Source organism: Anopheles funestus, chromosome 3RL (genome assembly GCF_943734845.2).
Source record: "Anopheles funestus chromosome 3RL, idAnoFuneDA-416_04, whole genome shotgun sequence".
NCBI classification, from domain to species: domain Eukaryota; kingdom Metazoa; phylum Arthropoda; class Insecta; order Diptera; family Culicidae; genus Anopheles; species Anopheles funestus.
Genome location: NC_064599.1, coordinates 3,630,610 through 3,643,872, shown reverse-complemented (window position 1 = coordinate 3,643,872; position 13,263 = coordinate 3,630,610). Strand labels below are relative to the sequence as shown.

The window sequence follows — 13,263 nt, the reverse complement described above, 5'->3', positions numbered from 1 at the left end:
GCTGTTCGGTTGTTTTCGCGCTCAAGGTGAAGAGGTTTCATCTGAATAGTGATAAATTGCAAACCAAATTGTTGTGCATAGGCTTTTTTTTGGTATTTGCTCTAATCTGTAATTGATAAGGACCAACCCATTTAGTAGCATTCTTAACATAGTTAGGCCAATGCATTAAACGGTATACTAAAGTTAAATTACCCAGAATGTCGAAAAAAGATCTAACAAGCGTTTTGCAACAACCATTGCATACTGTTAGGCGCAATTAATCCACCGATTACTTCCGACCAAGCTCATCCCATACTGGGCTGATAAGAAGCACTGTGTTTGCATCATTGTTGAAAGCAGCAACACACCATCGTAACGCTTCTGTTAATGTTTCGATAGCATTGTTGTAAACACGAATGATTGACTTGCCCTAGCATATTGCATCACATTTTTTAGTCTTTTTATCTACGATAAAGGCAATAATGTTGTGCTCGCAATCTGTTCGGTAAAATTTCCCCAAAAATAAATCACGTTTTCGCTGAGCTGACCATTCCCGTGCTTACCGGCACCTTATCAACAGGCAAGAAGGACAAGTTCTCACATGAAAAACCCTTCCAAAACTTCCGATGACTAACGGCGATTGGTGTACTATTTTTGGTGACCGAGGGAAGATAATGTTTCGAGCCCGAATACGGGGGTCTGGTAAATGAGTTTTAATTTCGGTGGATGGATTATTGGACAACATATACACACCGTCCAGATAAGCCGAGCGGAAAGATTTACCATTCCGCTAGCCGGGTGCTGCGTGTCCAAAGGTTTACGGGAAACGGTCAGGAAGCAATACCCCGGTTCGGTCGAGCAATCGATGGAAAAAAAATAACAAAAGCCTGTAACATTTCGCACACCCCAAACGGCTTCGGATTCCGGCAATGGGAAAAGGCGCAACGGATTTAGCAAAAGTGTTGTTTACTTCCACCACCATGATAACGGCGTACGCATCTGTTGCAGCTGGTTCCATTGTCGGTGGAAAACAGATAGATAACATCACCACCACCGAGCTCGTCGTCGTTGCCGTCATTCTCGTGGGCGCACGCCACGGACGCATGACATTCATGTGCAGGCCCCCGTTATGTAGCTGTCGCTAAGGGCCCGTTACCTGTTGTGGGGTCTTGTTTTTGTCGTGATGACGTGCCGAAAACTAGCGCACACAGTCAACACACCCATCAACACGCACACGATATATATTGAATTCCTTGTAAATGGGTACCGATAAACGTGTCTTGACATTTTGCGTACCATCGCACACGTTGCGTACAGCTGATCGATCTACAATCTTTACATCTCGCTTTAGTTCCTCCGACCTCCCCCGCACCTCTTCCCAATAGTGCTTATTGCTCTCGAACGCACTGCAGAATGCCATCGATAACACCCCGCACCAAATCCAGACCGATCTCATCAACCGTGTTCTCCTGTGCGTACAGCAGGATCTCCTCGCACATCAACTCCACGTTGACGCCGTCTGGATCAATCCCGGGCTTGTGGCGTATGCCGTTCGCAATGAACGCGATCGTGTCCGGATGGTTCACGTCCGCGATGTGCAAGGTGGCCAACACCTGCTTCATAATATCGACCAGAATGTTGTGCGAGTAGTTCTGGGACGCTGGGAAGATCATCTCGAGACTGTTGCTAACAATCTCGCCCAAGATTTCCTTCGTGTCGATATCGTAACCCTCCTTGAATGTGCGAAAGATGCTCTCGATCAACTCGGCAATAGCCTGCGGTGGAATGGTTATCAGCAGCTCCTCCGGGATGAATGATTTGAAGTTTTCGATTATGTGCGGCAGCAGATCGGAAGCATGCTCCGGTGCAAAGTTGTGTATGATGTTGGACAGATAGTGGGCAAGATGGTTAACCACGCGCTTGATGTCAGACTGCAGCACACGCGAACCCAGCTGCTCCACCAGAAAATCGTCGATCAGGCTAGAGATCTCGTTGTAGAGGAAGTTATCTGGCGAACTAGCCCGGGTGCTGGGTGGTGCCGAATCCATGACGGCGTTGTAGACCGATTCGTCTGCAACCGGCGCAGGTTTCCCGCATACCGGCGGCGGTATAGTGATCTCCACGTCCGGACTCTCCGCTGACAGTGGTTTGCACTTCATGCTGAGCGTGCGGATCTCGCGCTGCAGCATGTTAATCTGTTCCTTCTGGATCTTTGCAATTTCACGCAATTTGCTCAAATCTTCCGAGTACGTTGGTGGCGGCTGGTTACGGCGCTCCAACAGAATCTTCTGATGTGCGAGAGATTTGACCAGATTGTTGTACTCCTCCTGCAGCACGGTAAGAATGTGCAGCTTTTCGGTACCTTCCTGTATGACTTTCTTCAACTCGTCTTGCTTGCTGGCGTACAGTTTCTGTAAGGAAATCGAAATCGAAAAGTTCATCCCAAGCACGAATGGTGTCGTGTGATCAGCATTACCTTCAGTTCACGGGAACGTTCCTCGTAGGTTTTCTTCACATCGTCCAGATTGGCTCTCATCTCGAACGTGTACTGACGCAGTATCGTTTCCTCCAGCTCGTCCAAATCGATCACACGGCCAAACTTCTTTATCATCGTCTCGTTGATCTCCTCCTTCAGGGACACCAACTGCTGTCGCATAAACTTAATGTCCGTCTTCATGCGTGCCAGATGAACCACATTCACTCGATGCTTACGCTTGGTTTCGAGTGTTTCCGCCGCCAGTTGCTCGACACGTGCGTAAAGCTTCAGTAAGGTTTCCCGATTGAACAGCAGACTGTGCTCCACATCGTGGAACTCCGTCTCGATGCGAAAGTACTGCATTTGATCCATTTTGACAATGATTAGCGTATCGATGTCGTTCAGACGCCGTTGCTTTTCGCGCCGAAGCTCCAGCAGTTCACCGTTCCGTTGCTTTAGCCGGGTTTCTGCATCGGCAAGATTTGGCTTCAAGTTTTCCAACTGCCGATGCACCTCCTTCAGCGAGCGATCTTCGGCATAGTGACGGCGTTGCAGCTCAAGCTTCTCATTGCGCAGCTGGATGGCAAGGTTGTAGATTTCCGGATCACATCCGGCTGGACATTGGCCTAGATCGAGAAATACCTTACTAACCTCACCCTCGTTTGCATTCTCCAAGCCGTCTATATCTTCCGACGAGTACTCGGAGGATGAGTCCGAATCATTGTCGTTAATTTTGCACGGCTTAAACTTCTTCTTGTAGATGCGTTTCATCACCTTGGAAAACTCATTGTCCAGACAGGTAGAGTTAAAGCGCTGCAGATTGGAGCGCTGTTCGCGCTGTATTTGTTCCATCTCCAGCTCTATTTGTTCGATCGCGATACGTGCATCGTGAACTGCCTGCAGTAACTCGTTCCGCTCGATTGTAACCAGCTCCACACTCTTCAGCACGTCGGTTTCGATCTTGCTGAAGTCTTTCAATATCCACAGTTCCTGGTAAAGCGTCAACTGAAAATTTTCCAACAATTTCGCATCCGTTTCTACCTGCAAACGCTCCTGGGCCAAGTTTTCCAGCTCACGATCGAACTGTTCGATACGTTTCGTTGCCTTGTCGATGATTTTGTCCTGTTTGAACAGTTTTCTGATGAGTCGTAATTCTCGCAGCTCTCGTTCGTGCTTGCTTAATGTCAGCTTGGCTTGCTCTTCTTTGGGAAGCATTAATCCAAGAACTTCCTTCAGTATCATGTCTTGGCTTTGTGCGGTTCTTTGCAGAAGCTGATAGGACATTTCATTCTCAGCATCGAAATTTTGACGATCCTCCTCAAATTTGTATTGATCATCCGCGTATTCTATTGCCAGGTTTAGCGTTACGTCTTGAGGAAATTGTTTCCATTTTTCCTCCGGAATTTCCTCATGAATTTGTTTCAGTTTTGCTTTCTGTTTAGCCACGTATCGCATCAACTCGACTTTCTTCTCACGCAGGGCAAACACTCTCGCGTTATACTCCTTGCGCAAAGTGAACATCTCTTTCCGTACACGTAATAGTTCGTGGTATTTCCCTGTGGCGGTTTCCACCTGTTCCTCGGAAGGCTCATAATCGGGATCACTTTTCAGATTATAATCACCGATCGATCCAGCCGCTTCTTTGATGGCTTGATCATCTGCCGGATCGTTTGCATTCGGGTCAGGTTTGGAGGCTTTATGTTCTTCCCACTGCATTATGAATCGATTGTTAATCTTCGGTGGCAATACTTGGTGTAACGCATGCTTACCTCTTGCTGGCGAATCGTTTCTTGGTTCTTCCGCTCCCGATACTTGCACAGTAGCCGACGCATTTTGCTCTCAAGCTTAAAATCGATCGTTGATTGGGATAACCCTTCGAGGAATGATTCCTTACGCTGCAGCTGGGAGTCTTTTCGGCGATCTTTCCGTTTGGTGGAAGATGCTTCGGGAATTCTTAAGACGTAAGGGAAAGGAAATATAAATTGCATTATATTTTACAACCTTAACAACTTAGGTGAAGCAACACAATAACTCTCAATGCATAGAAATGTGACAAGTGAAGCGTAATGATTTCTCATCGATAAAACAAACATTATAAAGCATATTTTATGTGCATAACATTTCATTCAGTGCAATCAAACAGTGCATAAAGCGCATTGCTTTTAACGAACCTATCCTCTGGAGTTTTGCACAGCTCGATGAATCGGCTTTACGGCGTGTAATTTTTTTTGTAAACAAAATTATGATTAATCAATTGATAAATCGTTCCCTTCATAGAACTGTATAACTTACCGTCTACGTTCTGCTTCTTCTGCAACCAATTTCTCCACCTGCTCAACGGTTTGAAAATAATCATCGTCAAGCTTTTCGATACGAAAACTTTTCACCGACTGTCCGCTCCTGTAGAATGAGAAACGTACCCCGTTTACGTGCACTTCAATACACTACACACTTCATAATTGATTAATCTGTTCACATACCTTACTGCAAGTACCTCGATTGGATAGCTTTCAAGTGGCTCCAGAAAGAAACGTTGCAGCTTACCAGCCGCAATACGCACCTTTTCCACATCGAACGCCATTTTACGATGGACAAGACCTAGTTCGGCCTCCAGCTGTTCGCGCAAATCGTCCATTATACGTTCGTCTAGCACAAAATCCGTCACCGGAATGCGGAAGGCTTCCGGTAGAGCACGATTACGCTCCAGCAGTGCCGCAAATCGTTTGCGCTGACCTGCCACAGTTTGCAAAACGCCCTCCTTACGATCGGACACAATTTTCGCCAACCGATCACGTTCCTGTTTTGCCTTCTGTTCTTCGAGCGATGGATAATTCCGTTCGTCTATGTCGAACACACGCTTGACGGATTTTTCTAGCGGCTTTGGTGGCACGGTTTGAAACGGTTCACCTTCACCGTACCAGCGATACGCGAACAGATTCCCATCCGTACCGACGCTGAAGATGTGTGAAAAATCGTGACTAAATGCAAGCCCTGTAATTCGTCCCGTTCGATTGTCGTGCATCGGCAGCGTCCAATAATCGCTAAGATCCCGGAAATCACGCTTCGTTCGATTAACTCTTATGGCTCCGTCTCCGGTACCGAAAATGGTGTAGTTAGTGCTACATTCAGGGAAAATAAAAATATAAAGTGATACTGTGATGAACAACTAGAGTGCGTTGGGTTGGTCAGCATGACAGATTAATAGAAAGTAGAACTTTATAGCAAGTCAGGATAAGGCGCGGCATTCATGAGCCTAAGACGAAACACTGCGGCACGAGTCGAAATGGCTATCGAGCCCTCTCTATGCAAACGTTAGCCAAATAAAGAGTAATTTGTGGCTTCCTAATTTGATAGAAGTCCAATAAATTTGCACACCCTAGAAATGGAATAAATTGCTTCCAAGATTAGAACACTTACTCTCTCAGGTAGCACGTCATCTCGACATCTTCCAGATCAGGTATAAGCGTGCACGATAAGGGATCCTCATCATCAAAGCCGTACTCATAGACGTAACCTGCATCATAACCTCCCATTGACAGCCACAGAGTATCTTCTTCTGTATACCGTGCCCACAGTATGGGATTGGGCACTTTAGGAATGTACAGCGGCTCCAATTCTTCCTCTTCATCCGAGTCAGCCAGGAAGGCTTCTTCGTTGATCTCTGCTTTAGGATTCTCGATCCGAAGACGCTCCAATGTTTGCTGCTTTTTGGCCCGTTTCTCTTGCTTGCGTTTCTCAATCTCGGCAACGCGCAGATTACGCTTAATCTCCGACTTTACCGACTGGAACGTAAGTTGTCTGATCTCGACGTGCCGTAAATGGTAGGAAATGGTCGTATAATCAACCGGTGTCTCCGGAAGTTCCACCTCGAGCAGTTGACCATGTCTACAGCCAACGAGAGCGGTAGCGGATGTATCAGGCTTCCAGCTTAACGAGGTAACGGCGGACGGTGTGTAAACCAACCCGATCGGTTCTAATGTCACGTGAGGATTCCCCTGCACACACCGATGCACAAAGATCGTTTTGTCCTCCGAGCCGGATACGAGAATAGTTTCACGAATGTTCAGTCCAAGGGCGGTGACCGATTGCGAGTGTGGTTTCAGTAGCTGTATCAGATTAACTCGATTCTCCGGGTACGAAAGATGTCCCTCGTGCAGATTAACGGCGACCGTGCGAAGAAACCCATCAGCAAAGCCGAGCACCAGAATGGCACCGGTTGGATCGAGTGTTGGCGGTAGCCAGATCATCGTTTGGCCTGGACACTGAAATCGATGGCTAAGCAGGAGTTCCCGCTTTCCGTAATCGTACACACATAGCATCCCGTCCATACCGAGCGTCGCTACATGGCTAGAGACAGGGCTGGTTTGTACGGATACGATTGTGCCGGCGTGACACTTAAACAGCTGCTGCGGTGGTTCCGTATGGTGGGCAGGAGTTAGATCACACAACCAAATCCCTCCACTGCCATCCTGTGCATACCACTGAAAGTCCCCCTGCCGACGGACCAAACACATAAGCTCCGCTCCGATGCGAAACTCCATGATCGGTTCAATCTCTACAAACCGATCGTCGTCGGGCGGATCGGCAAGCTCCACCGTTTCCCAGAACCAAATCCTTATGCGACCATCCAACCCGGCAGTCATGACTTCACCTTCGCGCATAAGAATTTGCGTGATCGGACCATCATGGCAGGGTTTGCGAGCCTTTCGGCATACCTCCAACTTGATCAAACCTGCTTCCCACACCAGCACATTGCCCCACTGACAGCCGGAAAGGACTTTCTCATCGGGCAGCGGTAAAATACCCACAATGTCCGATATCTCCGTTTTACCGAAGCGACCGAGTTCTCCCTGTAGCTTCAATCCGGTAAACGTGCTGGACATTTTCCAGAATTTGATATGTCCAAGACCTGGTACGACATGGTACGAAATAGATGCAACTATGAAATAAATGGACGTAAACAGTGGCAAGCATGAGTACTCACCGCATGTTGTAATGTGTCCCGGAACACTTGGTGAAAACATCACATTAAGCACATCGTTAGAGAAGGACTTGCAGCGCAGAATGATTTCCCCTTCGCTCCAATTCCAAACCGTGAGCATATAGTCCGGTTCGATGCCTTGGGAAATGAGCAGCTTACCGTCTACGGTGTAGTCAATGCGCGAATAGCCACTGGTCGTACCACCAGTCAGCAGATTAACAACGGTCATCTCAGGATACTGGTAGATGATGATGGGTGGATCGGTTCCATTCTCACCGACAGTGAGATGTACGAATTCTTCACTCGGGTTTGTCTACCAAGAAGGTGTCAAATGCGAACTGTTAGCGTAAGTAAACAACCGCGTTTGCTACCATAGTTACCGTAATGCAACCGATTCCTCCACCGGTAGAGCTGCGACGTGTCGTGACGGTGCGTGTTGTCACGTCGAAGAAGTGAATCAAATTTCCCGACGCAAACACCAGCACATTTTCAGCAATTTTGCACAGATTAAAGTAACGTTTGCAGTCGTATCCGTACGAGTAGCTAATGTAATGGGTGAAACATTATTCCGGCATGTTGATGCGATTGGATAATTAGCTTGAAGTTACTTACTCAAATTCTAGGAGTTCGTTTGGAATCGTACAGGATGAATTACGGATCGGCTTGGATATGAGCGATTTACCATCGTAACGGCCTGTATTGCTTGCGGAATGATCGGATGATGATGTTGCACGCTGTTGGTCCATTGCCTGCCATAGGTTGTTTTAAACTGATGTTTGCAATTCGACGAAGGTTACCAAGAATCACCATTCCTTATGGGAAACAACAGTTTAGTGTTTAATGCAGAATGCCGGGCAAGCGGTAACCATGGTTATATGTACATAGCAACCAAGGTAGAAAGTGAAGGTTAATATAATTTTGTGGACATCGATCCCCTAGGTGCTAGCAAGGTCAAAACAAGGCAATATCAGTACGGGCTAAAGTTATACCAAATGTTACTATAATATTATATTTTTTATATTAAATTGTATTTGGCACTTTTCCAATTTTATTTTCTCCTATGAAATACGGTACTATGATATGAATTAACATTATTTTTGTTTTTCTCTGTTATTAAATCTTACTTTTCATCATTTTCTTGTACTCACTTATCGCTCTTCTTTCTCTTATATCCTTCCGAGTTTACCCTAAGCGCAGTTTTGGTGCAATCCGTCTACCACCTATCTGAGGGTAATCGATGCACCTGACAATGGTCTCGCATTTCGCAACTGTATCAAAACAACAAAAAATGTTCCCCCCTCCCCCTCTCGACACCTCGGTTCATTGACCGTCCGATCGATAAATTCCCTCATACCACCATGCCTGTGGCAAGGGCTGATGAAACATCACGCGCCAGTTTCACCAGATAAGACACAGCTGTTTTTCCCGTTTCGTTCGGCCGAGGTCCAAGGTGCTAGAAGCGTCGTCACACTAACCAAAAAAAAAAGGGGGTTCCATCGGGTCCTGTGGCAAGGGACAAACCTTGATCAGTTTCGTAAATTATCCTCCTGGAGGGCACAGAGTCCATATCAGTTGCCCTACTCCCAAGCCCAAATCAACCGACACGAACCGGATTCGTGCTCAGCAAGTGATTGGGATTTGGGAGGGCTATTAGCAGCTGTTTTTGGGGCTTCCCAAGGAGCGTCAGCAAAGGGAACGAAGTAGGGTGTGATAATTAATCATCAGCGACGACCTGACCGTAGACGAGGCAGGTAAAATGTAGTTGTGATAGGCGATCAACGGTCGTTTAAAGCTCACCGAGGGTAAAGTGCGCAAGGTCCCTGTTATGAATTCGGCCGCAAATCTATCCACGGGCTGCACTTTGATGCATTCTCTCTAAGTAGGACAAACTGGTTGCGGCCCTTGGACGGCGTGTTAGTGATAAGAGCGGGCTGCGCATAAGCGGACCGCCCAACGCCTATGTCAGCGGCCCAGCCGCTAGTGAACGATCCGGTTTGGGGCAGTTTTTTTGATAACCCCGAGGGTTAATTTTCCCCCCCCTTACCGAGTGGATTGAGCGTTCGCGTCAATGAGTTGATGACAGGTTTGATGTGTGTATTACATCCAACAGGAACCACTCGAGATACAGCCCCCCCAAAACGGGTGGGGAAACGTTTATTTATGGCCGACCAGAACATGTACACTAGAAGGTACTGGTGCTTAGGTTATCGGCACAAGCAATCGAATGGCAACGTCTCCCTTCTGGTTCTGGTGTGCCATCCGCATGATCGCTCGGGAAATGATGTAATGTGCGTTACATATTGCCACAAGCGAAAATCCTACTCCCAAAAAACCCCCATTCCAAAGTCCCAACAAACCTTGACTGCCTGTTCCATTACCAGCGTGATCAAGAAGCATTAATTTTTAATGAAGAACAAAAAAAGTACTCCCCTTCCCATCTCCGGGGGCGGAGGGAGATTCAACACCTTGGCCGTGCAGGAATCACGGCACCCCGCAGGACTGGATGGTTTGTTTCCGTAATTGACGGAATATTGCGCGCGATAAGAATGGGTGCCAAGATTCACGGTGGGAGGAAAAGCATGCTAATCATGCAGCGTAACCGCCCCGAACCGGTTACATCCGTGGGTCGAATGCTCTGGCAATCCGGTACGGTCTATGGCTTTATCAGCTGCGGTGTGCTCCAGACATGATAAGCGCACAGAGCCAGCGCTTCAAGGGGTGAGATGACACAAAACGACCACAGCGCTGCAATTCCCGAAGGGGCCGATGACGGAACCGATTGGACAACTTCAGTTGGGCCGTGAATGCCGTCTAAAACGGGGAGCTTTGAAGTGGGAAGCAGATTAATCGAAAAAGGAAGTTGGGAATTAAGGTACGCGTTTATACAAATCAAGATATCTAAGATTTGTTGAAACCCCGAAACATATCGCATTGGAAGTAGAACTGTGACATAAACCACTTTCTAGTGTCGTTACTAACAATGACCACTAAGTGTCATACTTGACCGATTCGTACCTTTAAAATACAAACATACACACACACTCTACGTCATAGACAGTGTGTTGTAGAGGTTCTCCCGGCGGAAGATGCTCCCCGGGTAGCTTGTTCCGATCTTATCAAGTGCACTACCGTGCACACGTCTGGGTGGCGCACGTTATCAAGCGCCCCGATGCCCCGATGAAAGTCAATATTTGCAATGCTAAGAATTTATTGTCGGACAAAACAAAATGTGAGGTTAGGGGCTCCGGGAGCAGACGTCCGATCGGAAAATCTCTGAACACCGCACCCGGTGGACAGGCCCGGGCTATACGTTCCTGTCCGAATTGATGCGTAGTACACATGCGGCGTTGGTGTGTTTGAACCGAAGAAGCCCTTTGCGGGGTTCCGTTTTCTTCGTGGTACGACCCTGAGCTGCTTAATGGCGTTGTAGCGCATGTGACGATCCGGTGACTAAACAAGATCGATGTACTGTACTGAACTGTCCGGGCCGGGAGATGCTTCCGTGAACCGGTTCATACAGGCTTTTACGTTCCAGTGAGTATAGTCTAGTGTGTAGTGTTTGTGAACTGGTCCAAACCGCCCTACCGTGACAGGGGATTGAATCCATAATTCCAATCCATCGACTATTGGTGGGAATCCCGCCATTACGCGATTGTCGGATTGCTGGATTAAAAAGAAGAATTCAAACCACTCGACTTGAGGGCTACCATTATCTTGGCCTTTCTTCACTAGTGGTCCGGACGTAGGCCTATTTAAAAATTATACGTAATACGGGAACACAGCAAACAGATGTGAAGACAACAGCACATGAATGTCTAGACGATGCGATGCTGATACAACAACATTATGTATATCGATCGTTTACATTGATGAGATGTGTTATGCTATGATATCGTGATCATTTTTGTAATTCTTGTTTTACTTTTGTATGAAATTCGTTTTAGATATCATAGCCGAATATGAAAGCCGAATTTTTCATCAAGAATTAGTCTTCAAGTTAGAGAGACTTCAATAAGTTCATTCTACTTAACTGTTACAAAGATTCCAAAAATAGAATCGAATTTGTTGTACATTCATCGTTCATGAGCTATTTTTAACAAAAAAAACATTGAAACACCATGCGTCTCCATCGGATTAGCCTCAGATCCTTTCACTGCAACTTTCTTCTAGAGATGCGCAAAGGGAGTAAGAGTGAGATAGTGAGTTGAAACGTTGTATTGAACGAATTTCGTTCACTCACCACGAGGAGTTTCAGTGACTCTTTTTTTACTCACTCACTCATGAGTATAAGCATGTAGCTGTGGTGAGTCGAGTCGCAAAAAGAGTAAATACGTGAGTTGAAACGAAAATGTGCGATTTTTTTATTTTTTTGTTATTTTTTATTCTTTTTTTGATTTAAAGTATTGTTTGAGTGTAAAGAAACTTATTTGAACGAATTGGCATTAAAATAAATCAATTTAATTTTTTTTGCAAAATTTCACAAAAAAAACGTAAGGGGTAAGCCTTATGAAATTTTCGAGTTGAAAATTTTTTGTAAATTTTTTTCTGATTTTTTATTCTTTATTTAACTTAAAGCATTATTTGAGTGAAAAGAAACTTATTTGAACCAATTGGCATTAAAATAAATCAATTTAATTTTTTTTGCAAATTTTCTCAAAAAAAAACGTAAGGGGTAAGCCTTATGAAATTTTCGAGTTGAAAATTTTTTTCTGATTTTTTACTCTTTTTTCAACTCAAAGCATTATTTGAGTGAAAAGAAACTTATTTGAACCAATTGGTATTGAAATAAATCAATTTTATTTTTTTTGCAAATTTTCTAAAAAAAAACGTAAGGGGTAAGCCTTATGAAATTTTGTAGTTGAAATTTTATATTTTATTTTTTTGTTATTTTTTATTCTTTTCTTCTTTTAAAGCATTATTTGAGTGAAAAGAAACTTATTTCAACCAATTGGCAGTAAAATAAACCAATTTTTAAAATTTTTTCTAAGTTACTCTAAAAAAGGTAAGACTGTCTCCTTAGGAGAAGGAACTTTAATGTTTATGCCGGGATTTTTTATGGCTCCGAAATGAGTCGTTAAACGAACTGACTCGTAATAACGATTCATTCACTCTGAGTTGATTCGCTAAAAAGACTTGTTACTCTCATCTCTACTTTCTTCTCTCCTTTCCAACGAGCAAGTGAGAAGATGTGACGAAACGAAAATTTCCCCTAATTATCCGTTTGCTTATCAGCTGCTTACATCCGACCTAGGTACGATATAGCGAACCGATGCCCTCGAAGATGTCATCGTCGCTTTATCGACGCGTCCGGATTTGTCAAGCGTCTCAAGTGCGGTTTGCCACCTACTGGGACAACCAATACCACCACCACCACCGGGGTTGGGTACTGTCTTGCCGCTTTCTTACCATTTTCCCGGTTGTGATAATGCTACCCCGCAGGTACTTTATCAGACACATCGTGAAAGGGCGTTTTTCGTGTTCCAGACCTACTTCAACGTTCTACGAATGACGCTCCCGTATTATGAGACTCAGAAACGGCCTTCGAACATGCACGCACACACACACACACACTGACGGCCGTCAGTCAGGCCGACAGATAGGGAACAATCTTTCCATTCCCATTCCCATATTCCCCTTTGGAGTCCAAAATCTCTGTCACCCCAAAGAGGGTGGCCCCAATGGGTTGGTGATGGTGGTGGGTGGTGGTGGTGGCACTCGCCTGCCAATCCACCCGAGCGAACTGATAAGACAGCGGCGTACCGTGCTGTAAGTCGCTGACCGAAAGTACCATCGTGTTCCACCGTGTTGGCTCGGCCGTACGTTCGTT

General features: G+C 45.7%; 1 protein-coding gene across 1 annotated transcript; it reads right to left on the bottom strand.

Annotated features, from left to right (window-relative positions):
* Positions 1–928: 928 nt before the first annotated feature.
* LOC125767129 (cilia- and flagella-associated protein 44) lies at positions 929–8,335 on the bottom strand. The gene is made up of 9 exons (XM_049433390.1): positions 8,049–8,335; positions 7,817–7,979; positions 7,440–7,749; positions 5,873–7,364; positions 4,936–5,574; positions 4,748–4,855; positions 4,225–4,408; positions 2,456–4,165; positions 929–2,390 (listed from the first exon to the last, which is right to left on the bottom strand). Exons 1-9 carry the CDS (start codon positions 8,180–8,182, stop codon positions 1,368–1,370), a joined length of 5,763 nt encoding a protein of 1,920 aa, XP_049289347.1. The 5' UTR covers positions 8,183–8,335; the 3' UTR covers positions 929–1,367.
* Positions 8,336–13,263: the final 4,928 nt, after the last annotated feature.